The sequence below is a fragment of the Belonocnema kinseyi genome, chromosome 4, assembly GCF_010883055.1.
Source record: "Belonocnema kinseyi isolate 2016_QV_RU_SX_M_011 chromosome 4, B_treatae_v1, whole genome shotgun sequence".
Classification (NCBI taxonomy): Eukaryota; Metazoa; Arthropoda; class Insecta; order Hymenoptera; family Cynipidae; genus Belonocnema; species Belonocnema kinseyi.
In genome coordinates, this window is record NC_046660.1 from 95,544,567 (window position 1) to 95,560,523 (window position 15,957).

General features: G+C 31.5%; 1 protein-coding gene across 4 annotated transcripts in view; it reads right to left on the reverse strand.

Annotated features, from left to right (window-relative positions):
* Positions 1 to 6,938: 6,938 nt before the first annotated feature.
* LOC117170707 (filamin-A) overlaps positions 6,939 to 15,957 on the reverse strand; it is a 128,792-nt gene continuing 119,773 nt past the window's right edge. For all 4 annotated transcript variants that reach the window (XM_033357703.1, XM_033357699.1, XM_033357702.1 and 1 more), the window contains one exon: positions 6,939 to 7,243. In XM_033357703.1, coding sequence (XP_033213594.1) covers positions 7,140 to 7,243 — 104 coding nt within the window. In that variant the 3' untranslated portion in view covers positions 6,939 to 7,139. The remainder of the gene's footprint in view (positions 7,244 to 15,957) is intronic.

Genomic DNA, 15,957 nt, shown 5'->3' on the forward strand with positions numbered 1-15,957 from the left:
TTCTATCAACGAGCTCAGGATCTTCAGGGATGCCATTAAGTTTTCCTCGCTTCAAATAAACCTTGGCGCATTTGTCTAACCCAAATTCCATTCCAATTTCGTCATTAGAATTCAAAGGATTTCTATAAATTTTCTAAGATTTCAAGATATTTAACAGCCTTTAAAGAATTCCAGAACATTATTTATATTTTGAAATTTCTTTAAAATCTTAAAGTCATTTAAATTCTACCGAAATTCCTCAAAAAAATCTTCAAAATTACTTAAAATCTCTTAAATTCTTTTAAAATATCTTGAACTCTTTGAAATATTTTGAAATCTTTTCAAATTCGTTTATAAATTAAAAAATTTTCAAAATCAAATAACTGCGGTTAAATCCCTTGAAATTCCTGAAAGTCTGTTTAAATACTTTAAAATATTTTTAAATCACATAAAAATCCTCAAACTCTTTTGATTTTTTTTAAATCATTTAAAATGCTTTCTAAAATTTTAATTTCCTTTACTCACTTTTTAAACCATATTAAATCCATTGAAATGGCACAAAATCCCTTAAATCACTAAAAATTTCTTGGAATCATAAAAAGTATTTTAAAGTCTCTAAAATCTGTTGAAAATTCTTTTGCTTTTTTTAATTTTTGTCAAATATTTTAAACTTCTTTAAAATCACTTAAAATATTTTGAAATTCATTTATAAATTTTTTTCTCTTTTCATTAAAAAGAATTTTTAAATTCCTTTATGCCGATCTCTGGGCCGACTTTGGCCCAAAGTTGGGCCGGTAGTCGGCGTTACTCGTTAGCGAAAGATGTCCCATAGTTGCCCCGATGGTTGATCCATGTTTGGGCCATTGTTAGGCCAATAGTCGGCCTAAATTCTACAGAACTTTTTCAATCCCTTCATGCCGATCTCTGGGTCGACTTTGGCCCAGAAGTGGGCCAGTAGTCGGATTTAATCGTTAACGAAAGATTTCCCATAGTTGCCCTGATGGTTGGTCCATGTTCGAGTCAAAGTTGGGCCAACAGTCGGCCCCACGTTGTCTGCCAAAAATTGGCTATTTAGGTTAGGCCGACAAAAGTATCTTATAATTATAAAAGGTGGTCCAACTTTGGCTGCCGATCTACGGCGGGCCAAAATCGGTCCGACTTTGGGCCAATAAAGTCTCTAAAATCTCTTAAAATTTTTTTTGCTTTTTTTTAATTCTTCTCAAATATTTTAAGCTTTAAAATTACTTAAAATATTTCGAAATTCATTTATAATTTTTTTCTCTTTTGATTAAAAAGAATTTTTAAATCCCTTTATGCCGATCTCTGGGCCGACTTTGGCCCAGCGTTGGGCCAGCAGGCGGCTTTACTCGTTAACGCAAGATTTCCCATAGTTTCCCTGATGGTTGATCCAAGTTCGGGCCGACAGTCGGTCCCACGTTATCTGCCAACGTTGGCTGTTTAGGTTGGGCCGACATAAGTATCTTATAAATGTATAAGGTGGCCCAACATTGGCTGCCGATCTACTGCGGGTCAAAGTCGGTCCGACTTAAGGGCCAACGCACCTGCTCTGGGTGCCGACCTATATTCGCACCTGGGTAATACGTTTTTGGCGTAATATACGTCAAAAACAGTAGAAAACCGTCGAAAACAGCAGGAAACTCCTGAAAGTTACGTTTTCAAGATGGTCGACTTGCAAAACCAGTGTCGTCAGTATTGACAAGTACCAAAAAGTACATAAACTCATTTTTAAAATATATATAATTGTTAAGAATTCTGTAAAATGCGTTATAGTAATTGAAAATAATAATTATGCCTGGGCTGGGAAGAAATACCCAACATCATAATGGAATTCCATGGAAGGATTAGTTTTATGTTTTTATGTTTTATGTTTTTAGTTTGATTCTTTCGATAATAATTATTATCGTCCATATCGCATAATATTATTTATGCAATTATGAAGGGTTGTTCTAATTATAACCTCAAACTGCTTTAACATTTATTAAAATTTAAAGGATTTTTAAATATTGGTATTTACAACGAGATTCACGAGACGAATAAAATAAATAATATACTACAAATTGATAAATATAAAACTGAAAAATTATCCAGAATTGTAGATTTTGCAATGTTGTGAATTACACTATCACAAATAATACACCATGCAGCATTTCTTCCATTCTCGCCTTTTATGAGTTTGTAGGACAATCGGTCCCACATTATTCCTTTCGACCCCCTCGATACATTTTTTACTATTTACTGTAAGGAAAAGTTGGAAAGTGGACACGGCAACCACAATTTACATCAAGAAAAATAGAATATTTTAAGAATTTTTCGACATCGACGCATGCGCACTGAAAGTATTCATTCGATGTAATATACGTCAAAATGCGTAGAATACTACACACAGTAAAAAAAGTGTTTAAAAAGATACCGAAATCAATATCATTTTGATATGCAACAAAAACGATACCGAATTCAAGAGCATTTTGATCGGCCGAAGAGAATGATCAACTTTTGAGATCATAATGATCTGATTCGGGATCATGCATGACGTCAAGCCAAGATGACTGACGTTCTTACAATACTTAAGCTCATATTCAAGCTTTTTATGGTTTCTGATCGTGCAGTGTACTTGAAAAATTGACAAAATAACGAAATCTGATATTAGAAAATATCACCTGTTAAGTGTAGTTGTCACTTGCGTGCGGTTAGATATCATTTTTAGGTTATGTCGTTATGTTACCGGCACCAACAATCGGCGGCAATTTTGTTTAGTCTGACAAATGAACCAAAAAATGAGATCAAACTGATCCGAATGGAAAATCATTATGATCTCGAGAGTGAAATGATCGCTGGAGCAAAATGCTCTGCAACAAAATTGATCCTTTTTTTTACTGTGAAGATGTAATTTACGTAGTAATATACGCGTAGAAAACCACGCATAATAAGTATATTACTATACGTTACCAACCCTGGGGTTACGTGAACGAAGACATTTGTCACGTAAGGTTTCAGTTGCATGGGAAGAAAATTTTTTTTATAAATTGAAAAAAGAATGGTGTTTTACCATACGAGTGTACTTGGATATTGATTTTAATTTTCCAAACGCTATTTAATGTATTAATAAAATTAATAATTTTGTTGGTGTAATCCTCACAACAAAATGTTATCCTTGGCATATCCCTAGGATTTCTCGGCAGGATATAGGATATCCTGAAAAATCTCCCGAGTTATCCGTGGCATATTCTAAGGATATCGAGATTTCTGCCCCGTACGATACCCACTCAATGTCCTGTGCAGGATATACCTAATTTTGGCAACAAAATCCAATATTTCTGAAATGCATATTGATACCCAGGCGGAAATATTATATATAGTTTATATAGTGTGAAGTATTATATATGATATTCATTTGTTTTATACATTTTTTGTATAAAACAAATGAGTATTATGTATAAAACTTCATGCTATATATAATTTTTCCGCCTTTGTAAAAATATGTAGAATGCCTGAAAACATAAAGATTCACAAACATCCATTTGACAAAAGAACCACTTTATACAAATCTCGAATATTCGGTTTCTTTTAAACTCCTATCTCAGTATAAGTATCAAAAAATTATTACCGCGAATAATTTTCATAACCTATAATTGCGTAGTTTAGAGATCGCACTTTTCAACGGCAACATCAGTGTTTATGATAAAAAAAAAAAAACAATTAAATTAATATATTCCGCGTTGGTTTGTATAGTATAAATAAGAAGAGATTATAATCTGGCACGAATATTCGAGAAATCGTTGACTTTTGTTAAAGTGTGACTTATTATTGCGCGACAGTTTTCGGACACTACAGCCATGATGGAATTTACCCGGAAGTGACTTTAGAGGGGACTTTACTCATATTGTACCTTGTATAAAAACTCCGGAAAGTACATCATATTGTTAAAGTATTTGTTATTCTATTAATAGGATTGAATATACATATTATTTGCAGCAGATATATCGGAACTTCCAGGAATATACTTAATTATAGAATTATAGAATTCGGGACATTAATGGGATATCCTGAGGATATTCTGAGATATCTTTGGGACATTCCAGGGATATCGAGATTTCCGCCCTGTAGGATATTATCACCACAATATCACCACGATATCCTGGGAGATAAATGGAATATCCCGCCGATATCTTATGCTGCGAGGGAATGAATAGATTAATTATTTCAATAGCGTTTGAAAATGAAATATAATATTCAAATACACTTATGTTGAACAATGATTTTTCTCCCTATTTCTTACAAGAATAAAGTTTTGTCCAATGCGTACCCTCCTCCTCATAAATGGGGGGGGGGGGCGTGGTAGAAAATTTCATAAAAAAACTTTACGTACTTTATGCATGATTCATTCCTAGCTATTTATAAAAAAATGTTTAAGAGAAGGGCTTTCGAGACGGATGTCGGCGACTTTCGAAGAGGCACCAAGATTGCAGCTGAGAGTAGCCAATATGGCGTCGATAGCGCTAGATAGCATCGATCAAAACTGAGCTCATGGTACTCGTATCGTCAACGTTTCCTATTTTGATATATGTACCCAGATCTATAACGGATTTTGATTATTAATAAAATAATCTTGCATATGTGATAAAAAAAGATATAAAAAGGATTGAAGATTTACGTTCTGTACCTGGTAGCTTGAAATGAATATAAGTGCTTTGTTTAGTGTATATAATCTATAAACAAGTCCAGATGATATAATGGCATAAAATTCCCCAGATGAATCATTTATTCAATGCTCACTTTTAACAAAAATATTTATTTCCTAAAATTATTCAATTTTTAATTTTATAATATTTTCGTATTCCTAAAAACGAAACTGTAGCGCATACATCTGATGAATTTCAGCAATTAGCTGACTTAAATTAACCTATAAATTTAACTTCAGACGCACGCGTTGACGGAAAAACAATCTTTATGTCTTAAATTAACCTATAAAGTACATTTTACGTAGATAAAGCCGTTGACTTTCATGTTATAATCGCCAGTTCACTTTCAACCGGCAAATGATCCTTTTGGTTACATCTGAAAGTCAACCGCCTTTTTTCACTGAAATTCAGATTCTTGTATTACTGTATACAGTCGCGTTTGGAAAATACTGCACTTAAAAAAATGTGTTGCCAATTTATGAAAATTCTCAGGTAATTTTTAAATGATTGTAACAAATCCAAATTTGAAACAAAATTAAACTGCGAAATTTCTGTTCCTTTATTTTCACTATAGAATAATATATCCAAACACCAAATCTTTCTGACACCTAAACATGGAAATGTTTTGAAATGGAATTGGTCGGGAATGCATTATTAATTTTTTAGAGACTATCGTAACCTTTTGGTGATATTAGAAAAAATTTGTTATGGCAAGTTAAATTGAGTAGAATCTGTAAAATGCAGATATTAAAAATTTCCTCCTTTGTAGAATATTCTTTGGAGTTGGTTTTAAAGAGCAATTAATAATTTTACCAAAGATTGTACACTTTTTAGTTTATTTTATACTCATCCAAAGATTTAAATTATCAATTTATTATCTTTTGTACTAATGAGTCGGAGTTCTTGGATGCTGATTCGTGACTCAGTCGCACATCTGCGGAGATCTCTTTTTGAATAAGGATTCTCGGAGACTTTATGCATTAATAATGAGCATATCTACAGTCTTGCATAAAAATAATTGAAATAAACAATTTCCTTTCCTTTGAATTAATGCTTGAATTCGCTTCGACTACACATGTAGCTTTAGAGTTTCTTCATCAGGACGACAGTATAGTCAAGTGGCGAGGAAGAATGTTCCTGTTAAGTAATTATACTCCTCATGGAAGATAATCTGTATTGTAGATTCTACTTCGTTGCATGCATGGAATCCCAGATTTAGACTTGACAATGAGACTCTACTGGCAAATGGACTGACACAGAAATACAGTAAAGCACATGACGCAAGCAAGAACCGCGTGGGTCGTGGGGCGGAGGGCGTTTCTGGAAGCCAGTTTTCGCAACAGAGCGCAACCGCGGCATTTAGTCTGACGCCTGCGAACTCGAAGGTGATACCAGCCGAAGCGCCGCCCACCGTCCTATCGAGGCCACCTTGCTTATAAAGTTCTCCAACCGCTACCTACCACCTACGACCTTCGTCGCCGTTTCCACCCCACAAAAAAGAGAGAAATCGACACTGCTCAGTGCGCGCGTGTGTCCTCGCATTTACTTATTTCATTCCCTTTCCCACTTTCTCCCCTTAGTCCCACCTCAACACCATCGCGAACCCTGTCACCCCTCCTCAGCAACCACTCTTTTCAAAGAGACTTAGCTGGAGAAGAACTTTAGACTGTGGCGTGTAGGTGTATAATCTACGTACCTGGGTATACGGAAGTTTACGCCCTTTCGAGCGAGTCGATATTACATTCTACTGTACAACTTTGAGGCAGGACGCAGGTCCGGTCGCCACCTCCTCGAATCGGGTGCAGGTGTCTCTCGACAGGTGTGATTAGCTCCATGTAAGTTATAGCTGCATACATTGGAGGCTATGTGCCCGGGCGAACAACCACCCAACTTCCCGAAACTGGGGAGGTGAAAGCTGTTGGTGAGGGATGTTGATTATCTGCTGGCAGATAGTGCAAGGCGCAGTGAAACTGAGCTGCATTTGCGATACTGTGAAGGAAAGTCCAGATGCAGTTCTTGTAGGAAGAGGCTGAATATAGTGAAAGCTGGGTTTGAATTACGCGCGTATAGACTCACTGAATATTGAGGGGGTATTTCTGTACAGAATGATGATAAAAGGATAAAAAGAGAATACACTTTGTTCTAAAAGGAATGAAATTTTGGAGTAGGAATGGACAGAAAGAGAAATATAAATAATTGTAAGAAATATAAATAGACCCTTTTTCTTTTAGAACATCCCAAATCTATAATATTCATATAGCTATTTTTATTTCTTTTTATTCATAAATTTGGAATTCAATCATCGTACACATTTTTAACTGGCATGCTACCCAATACTTCTATCTTATTGTGTACATATTATTATGATAAGATATTTATCAGAGGCTCACCAAAAATATTTTTACTATATATTCCCTGAATTCGGTAAATCCATAGCACCTCCTTTTGTACCTTGTTTTGTCATTTTTCAATCCACTTTTCTGACTTTTCTATATAATTCTTTTCTGTTCTATTCCTTTTGATCCTTTTTGGTGAATTCCATGCCAGGCTCACAAACACCAGACCTGTAAATCATAATTTTTTGTTAAATTTTAGCTACTTATTGGTTTAGTAAAGAAAATATAGATTGCCGATATTTTTTTATGTTAATGTACTTTTTAAATTCTTGACACTTTTTAAATCTCTAAAACATGAATTAAACGAGCTCACTAAAGGCTGTTAGCTCGGTTTCAATCTCATTAACTGAAACTCTTTTCGTGTATAAATTCGTGGACCATCCAAATTTTGAGGTTCCAATTTATAATTTTGAATTTTATACTTTAAAGCTTCCTTTTAGAGAAAAATCAAACAATCTATGTGCTTTACATAAATAGGGTCATTTCCGAAATTTTAAAAACAATTCTATAACGAAGTAGAGAGTAAAAGTATGCAGAGAATAGAATATATTGGTCGGCTTCTGAAATAAGTTTAAAATAATTTAGAATTGGTTAATATCTTCTATGCCATTTTTGGACTTCAAGATTAAAAAAAAAAATATGGTGAGAAAATTATGAAGAATTTGGTTTATGTAAAGTGTTTGCTATCGAATAGTAGTAAAAGTAAGAAATTGAAAAAAATGTTCAACTTAGAATTCTTTAGAAATCTGCAAAAATAATTTTTTTGGTTGTAAACTTAAATGCCCATTTTCTTTGTTTAAAATCTTTATTTTGCTACTTTGTGACGCTTTAAAGAAGGCGAAAAAATAGGTTTTCTTGAAAGAAAAATGACAGAATATTTACTTGATTCTAGCTGAGGAAATTTCAGGTTTTACGTATTCAACTTTTCCCAAAAAATAGTGTTCATTTAACTTCATAAAAAACAATCATTTCTTGCACAATTTCAAAATAATATGAATTAAACAAAAAATTTGTTATATAATTTTGTTTTACTATTCACTAGCAAAAATGGTACATCTAATGTAACATAATTTGTGATTGATGGTAATTTTTTTCTTGGATTTTCAAATTCAAAGCCCGAACAGAAGATTTTACCCGATTTTAACATTTCTTTCTCACTTTTTTCGTATAGCTAATTAACAAATTTATTAACCTAGTCCGTTCTATCCATTATATTGATAAAAATTCGATGCTACATCACCTCAAATATAGGCAAAAATTGCTGTTTTTGCACTCTTAGATTAGGATATTTCGGAAACCAGAACCAATTGAGAAATCTGGACCTCAAATTCGGATTTAGCATGCCAAAAACGTTCGGAAAAGTATATTCTGGTTTTTTGGTCGGAGGGTCGAGCTGACTTTGTCGGCCTGTGTTATTGACAGAACTTCCTAAATAATGGTGGTATTACGGATTGATAATTGGGTGCAATTGCAGAATAGGGGAGTCACCTGTTTTTTTTGGCTAGAAAAACAGTTTTTTTTCGCAACAATCTATTAGAATTTTTAATTAAACGATAAATGACGGAATTTACTAGGCAGAAGTAAAAAATTATTTTTACTTTTGTTACTACGATGTCTTAAATATGGGTATGTCACGATATCGGAATGATCATATTTAATTCAGAGTTTAGGTGCTTTTAAATATCCAAACGGCCAGAAACACCTGTTTAAAAGGTCACAAAAATAACTTTGTCAAAACCATAACCTTTTCCAACGTTTCGTGGAGGCGGGAAGGCACTCCTATGATCAGTGAAAAAAATTATGTTGGTCAAACTCCTACCCATTTCCAACTTCTCGGTAAATATGATCAATCCGATATATCGCGACAGACCAATATTTGAGATATAGTAACAAAAGTCACAATAATTTAAAACTTTTGACTCATCAAATCGCTTCATTAATCGTTCAATTTAAGATTCTAATAGTTTGTTGCCAAACATTTTTTTTTACAGCCGAAACGGAGGTGGCAGTTGACGCCCCTATTCTGAAATCTACCCGATAATTGAATTAAGTTATTTTACTCGATACTAAATTATAGAAAAAATATTCACACGACATAAATATCTAATAAATAAGTACCATCACATAGTCTTAGGGTTTATTGTTTTTAAAATATTGATTTTTTTGTAATCAAGGGTTCATTTAGGTATAGGAAGCAATCGTAACGATGTTGTAAAGAAGACATCTTCTCGCCAGTATAAAACTTTAACTTTTTTAAATATCTTTTTTATAATTATTGTCAAAAATAGCGACCAAATTTAACAGAACAAAAATGCGTTATTTTTTCAAATAAATTTTCCTTACACGCAAGCATGTTCTAGTTTTAATACAAAAAAACCTTTTTAGTCCCTAATTTTGTTTTGCTAATTTTTGTAATTTTGAAACAATTTGGCTATCGATAGCCCGGCGGAATTTAGAGCCTTTTGGAGAACGATTTATTGGGAAGAACATTCTTTGTGGAAATATATTTTTTAAAATTTTCAGGAGACACTTGAAAAATGTTAAGATATTTGTGAAATTATTAAATTCAAAATAGCGGACTGAAATTGGCACAAAAAATATAAAATCAAAATATTAGAAGTTTACAGAAATTCACGAAAAATGTATTAAAATTTTCGAAAAAACTCTGAAATTTATGGAAGTTTAAGAAGCAATATGCGGAAATTTGTGATAACGATTAAAAAAATCTGCACTCTGTCTCGAATGTTACAAAACTAAAACCAATTTATATTCTTATTGGCTAAAATAAGTAATTTTTCTTGTCTATTTCAACTTTAATTGTCTATAAGTAATAGTACACAATTAAGCTGCATTTTCTAAGTACGACAAAAGTCAATTGAACCGAAGAGCGACAAAAAAATGCCCAGCCAACGACGTTTGACCAGAGGATGACGCAAAATGTATATGTAATATCAATTTCATGAATGCATAAAAAATCATTTTTAAAATTACCGATATTTTCTATCATAGTTTTTACTAGCTTGATGCTGTAACATGTTATTTAGTGTACGTAATTTAATAAAGGATATCCTTTAATAAATTACGCATTGCCAATACAGTCAATGACGTTTTGACTATTTGCAGATTATTTTAAAGGAAAACCTTAATATTAGGAACAACAGTGATTACTGATCCTTATTAATATAGGTATAAAAATTACTTTTTTTTTAGAGTATATATTCATGTCTATAAGTGAGGCCCATTTTTTGTTGAACACCAGAAACATTGAATTTTATAAGCTATACAGATAATCACATAAAAATTATTTCATGTACATGCTAAGCGAATAAAAATCCTAATATATATGCAAATGAGACGAATATAAGTATAATCCTATACGTTGTGAAAAAATCAGTGATTAAGATATAGTATAAAGACCCTTGTTTCTATTTATTAAAAAAACCTTGTATAATTTAAGAAACTAAAAATATAAGGGATATTTTTTTCTGGGCTGAATTAAATATCCCGTGTAAAAATTCAAATGGGGAACTAGTCTGGTACCCGACCATTCGACCCCACTTAAAGTCGGGGGCCAGTCGGGTCATCTGACTAGCCCCCGACCAGTAGCGTCACGGTAGATTAGTCGAGAGATTAGTCAGGTGCCCCGAATTATCCTAGTCGGGGCCTGCTCGGGTACTAGTAGCGGTCATATGATAATACATCCGCGTGGAATATTAACCAAACTCCCCAAAATTTGTGGAACATTCCCTAAAAGTTTGTCAAAATACTTATTATTTACAAAAATCTCCATAAACTTTTTTGAAATATTACAAGTGCTCAAATTTACACAAGATTTAATAGGGAACATATCCTACGCTTAAAAATGCATCAATTTATGTAACTAAAATTCCCCAAAATTTGTGGAATATTAATTTTTTAAAAAAACTTCAGCTGGAACGCAGCAACGGAAGAGCTTCGCTCTGAAGGAACCGCCATGTTGGTCACGGTGGACTCTGTTCCAGGTAATTTATTTCTTGTTTCGTGTGGACTGCTTTCGTAAACACTCGACGCGTCATTTTTGTTGCGCGAGAGGCGGCACGTGGCGCCCTTGCGGATTTTCTTTAAAGCTACTAGTCCAGAACCGCAAGACTCAAATGAAGGTGGTAGCGAAATCTAAACTGTACCGTGCTTAATAGTTTACTACTAGTATACTTCTATTCACTGATTAATCAAAAACTTTGTTTCTTTCCAATTTCAACTACATGAAGGATTAAACTTTATTTACATATGGCAAACCTTTCAGATCAATTTAAAAATAAGCATTAATTTACATTAACATTAATTACGTTAACATTAATTTACATTAATTTACATTAACATTGATAAATCTTTTCTCTAAAAAACGGTGTAAAATTATTGTTTAATATATTCTGAGTGTTTTAGAATAAAAAAATCATTAGTGAACAAAAAGACCTGACTAGCCCTTGTCCAACCACTGACCAGGCCCCAACTGAAACTTTGACAAAAAAAAAAACCGATTAGTGCCCGACTTGTAATAGGGCCAAATGGGGTTATTTCCACACGGGATAGGGAATAAGTATAGAGAAAAATATAGATTTTATTTGGCAGAACTTTGATAATATGTTTTGTATAATATGAATAAACCGATTGTAAGACTGTTCTTAGCTATTTTTTAAATTTAATTAATCGAAGTTTATTACGTATGCTTCCTAAAAATGCTCCACTGATTTTAGTCGAAATTAATATTATAAAAACAATGCAAATCCAGGCTGAATTGATGATTTCTTTAAATTATGTTTATTTATTGTGTTTATTTACACTATCTGTTCGAGAGAAAGTATAATCGTTTCATTAAATGGTTAGAATAGCAACTGTTGATTATTGCACAATCGCAAGTTTAATCAAAACATGGAATACCCGACTGTTCCTTTTTAGATTTAATTTCCGTCAGCAGGCGAATGTACAGGCAATACGGATAAAAATAAAACATTCAACACAGTTTGCTTAGAAACTTTTTTTGGAGAAGGTTTAAGTAACGTACTTTTTTACATTAGTCTTAACGCTATTTGTAATAAAAATAGTAATAAACAAGATATAGAAGGGTATTTTGATTTTAAATTCATGATTGAAATGTGTTAAATAATAAAATTTACATTTCAATTCTTGTGAAAACTATGTGTGTAATTTGTATAAATAGAAGTAGATGCTTAAAATATATGCCGGGATTATTTGAGCGATTGTTTAAAATATAATAAACTAAATATAAATAAACATAACGATGTCTAATAAACTATGCAATATCCTTATTTACTTGCTTTATATCAAATATTTTACAGGCTCAATTTCTATTCATAGAATTACTCCCGAGGCTGTTCATTTATCAATAAATTAACATTAAAAATACAACTCTTTCATTAAAAAAAATCTTCAAATGCAGAGAATTTCGTTAATTTTTTTCTTTTCACTTATATAATGCCAAATGGTCGAAAAAAGCATGGTTTGACAGTTATAGTATCCCCAAAAAAATGAAAAATAAATTGTATCAATATGTTTGTGATTATACTTTGCCACTTAATATATATATAATGATTAAATATTGCAGTTTCTTATAATATGCGTTAATATTATGCTTTTTGTTTATTTACTATTACACTTACTGCTGAGATGTAGCATAACATATTACACCTTTCATCATTTCTAGGAAATGAATAAATCAGATTAAAGAGTTAAATCCTTGCATTATTTTTTCTGTTATTAAAATTTACGAAAGGATGTGTATTATGTTTTATATAATTGGTATATTATATAATTTTCTACAAAAAATATTACCTTGAATTAAATCTGTCTATTTAATTATTTAGCAATAATAATCTATTTCTGGAAAACTTATATTTTGCTTTACATTACATCAATTGCCACGTCTGGCTATAAATAACTTTTCTACTAACTATTAAATCCATGTCTAGCCATACCTGCTTTTTTCACTTCACATACAAAACAAAAAGATTCTTTCATAACTTCTAGAAAATGATTAAATCTCATTAAATAGTTAAACCCGTTCATAATTATTCATGTTTTTTTTTAATTCAGGATAGAATTTCTATAATGTAAATTTCGAATATAATATTATATAAGATATTATTTTATATTTTATAAAAAATATTGGCTTCAATTAAATTTTGTTTTCAATTATTTAGTATGAGTAATCTAGTTCTCGATATCTTATATTTTGCTTTACACGGTATCTATTGTCACGTTTGACTATAAAGCCCTCTCCTACTGTCGCTTCAAATCGATGTCTAACAATACGTTTATTTTTTCACTGCACATTCAAAGCTAAGAATTATATTTTGTTTAAGGTCATTTTCTTACAAAGTCATTTTGAACTTCAGTTATGTTTACATTCTTGATCAATGTAAAACTGCCTTCGCTCATAAAGATTTGGGACGAAATCTATACCCGGCGCCAAAGTGCCTGGTTTACTTAGGCATTCAGAAGAATACTCAGCTATTCTTCTTAAAGCCTGAGACGTTTTAGGCAATTACAGGAAACCAATCATAGAGTGTTAAAACGCATCAAAATGACCCTTTTTTCATGTTCATCTAAGTGATGAAATATGCTTTTACAAAATAATAGGAATGGTCTTATGTCATATATTTAAAAAGTTTTTTAATTTAATTTCATGTTTTCCCAGGTTTTGAAGGAAAATATTGATTAATTTTTAAATTTCTTTATTATAATTATGTTAATACTATTGTTAATACTATTATGAACCCCTTCGTTGGCAGAGAGAATTCGAAAAAAGTGCCCAAAATGGCAGGAAAATTGGTTATCTCAAAAATTTGTCCTTGGGTTTTTGGGCTCGCTGAATCCGAATATGAAGTCAAAATTAAGAAATAGAATATGGCGGATCCAATATGGCGGACGAAAATACAAAAAACGGCTCGATTTGGATAAATCTTGGTACTTACGGGTTTTTGGGGTCGCTGAACCCAAAATTGAAGTTAAAATTTGACAATCTAATATGGCGGACGAAAATATCCGCCATTTAAAATTTTTGAATTTTTACTTTGAATTCTGATTCAGCGACCTCAAAAACCCGTATGTACCGAGATTGATCCAAAGCCGTTTTTTGGTATTTTCTTCCACCATATGAGATCCGCCATTTTGAATTTTGACTTCAGATTCGGTTTCAGCGACCCCAAAAAACCCAGAGTAAGACTTGAATGCAAAATCGAAGTGAGTTAAATAGGAAAAAAGAAGTTTGACGCATTTTGCGTCAATGCCAACCAAGGGGTTAATGGCCAATGACATAGAAAAACGTGTAATTAAATAATTATTTTATTAAAAAAACCTATACATTATTTAAATAAGGAATGTATCATTTATGTTAATAATAATTATGAGTGTAATAATTATTTTCGCATGATCATATTCACTCGTATTTGTTGTAATTATTACTATTTACTACATGTTAAACATTTCATGTATTATCATTGTTGTTTTCTATCACGTATTTGATTTACCAGTGAAATTTCTTGTCATGCAATATAATGTAGAAGTTATTCATACTAATCAAATGTTGTAAATTTAGCCATTTACTTTTTTACGTTATCGAATTGCAAAATAAAATTACAATGTTTTTTATTTAGTTTATACGTATTTCTTTCTTTTTTAAATGTTTGATTATATAAAAATAACAAGAGATTATATACTTTATGTGAAAGGACAATTTTTTAGTAAATTTTAATTTAAATTTTTTAATAAATGTCTACATCAAACATTTAACATACATCGTTTAAACTGTGAACGCACTCTCAAGGAAAGTCGCAACATTGCTAAATAAAAAAAGGAATGTTGTAATATTCACTAAATTCTAAAAAAAATGTGTTCAGAGTTCAAATGATAACTATTAAATGGTGAATCCATCCAAATAACTTCTTTCCGTGATCGAATCGCAGCATAAAAATAAAATATTTATCTTCGAAACCTGTCGGTTTTACCTCCGGTTTACTGAATGCTTGATTTGCAATTCAATTGAGAAAAAAATTTCATAGACGAAAAGCGATTGAATTAATTTTTCTGCTAATATTCCTTTTCAACGATGCATATTCTATACGTCTTTTCAGGAAATTAAACATAGTTGCCACATAACTCTTTATTACTGAATAATTTCTCTCTATCTCTATTTGACGTAAAACTCAGAATGTAAAAACTATTAGACAATAATTAAAATAACATTAAACTTTTTAACTCTATTTTAACCTCTTTTCCGACTGAGGTATATAGCCATGTATTGTTTGTTTTTTATGATAAGACCCGTTTTCGACAATTAGATAGAAGTTATTGTATGTTTTAATCTCATAGAATTATTTCCCTTTCACATGGTTGAACTTATTTTTACCGTAAGTTATATTTAAATCTCTAATATTGGCAGACATTTAAAAAATTGCTTGGATCCCTTTTCGAAAATTATCGTACTTTGTAATACATTTTAAGATTACTGGGAAAATATTGTAATAGGTACACATTTTTCCGTTGATATAAGCAATGCGTTTTCTGTATAACAAATACAAAATAAAATAAAATTGATATATATGAAATAGATATATTAAAAAATAGAAAAAGTAAAGAATCTGTATATTTTAAACAGTATGAAGCTAAACTAAGTCTACGTCAAATTATAATAAATCATAAAATAGAAATCTAATGAAATTTTAAAAAAAGGAATCTTAAACATCCAATGAGCATGATGAATGAAAATTCACATGATGATAATAAATATATTAGTTTTATTTCTACAATAATGTCATAGACAGTGGGCAATATATTTATTCTATAATACGCTTTAATCGATAACATAATTATAGCTCATCGTAATG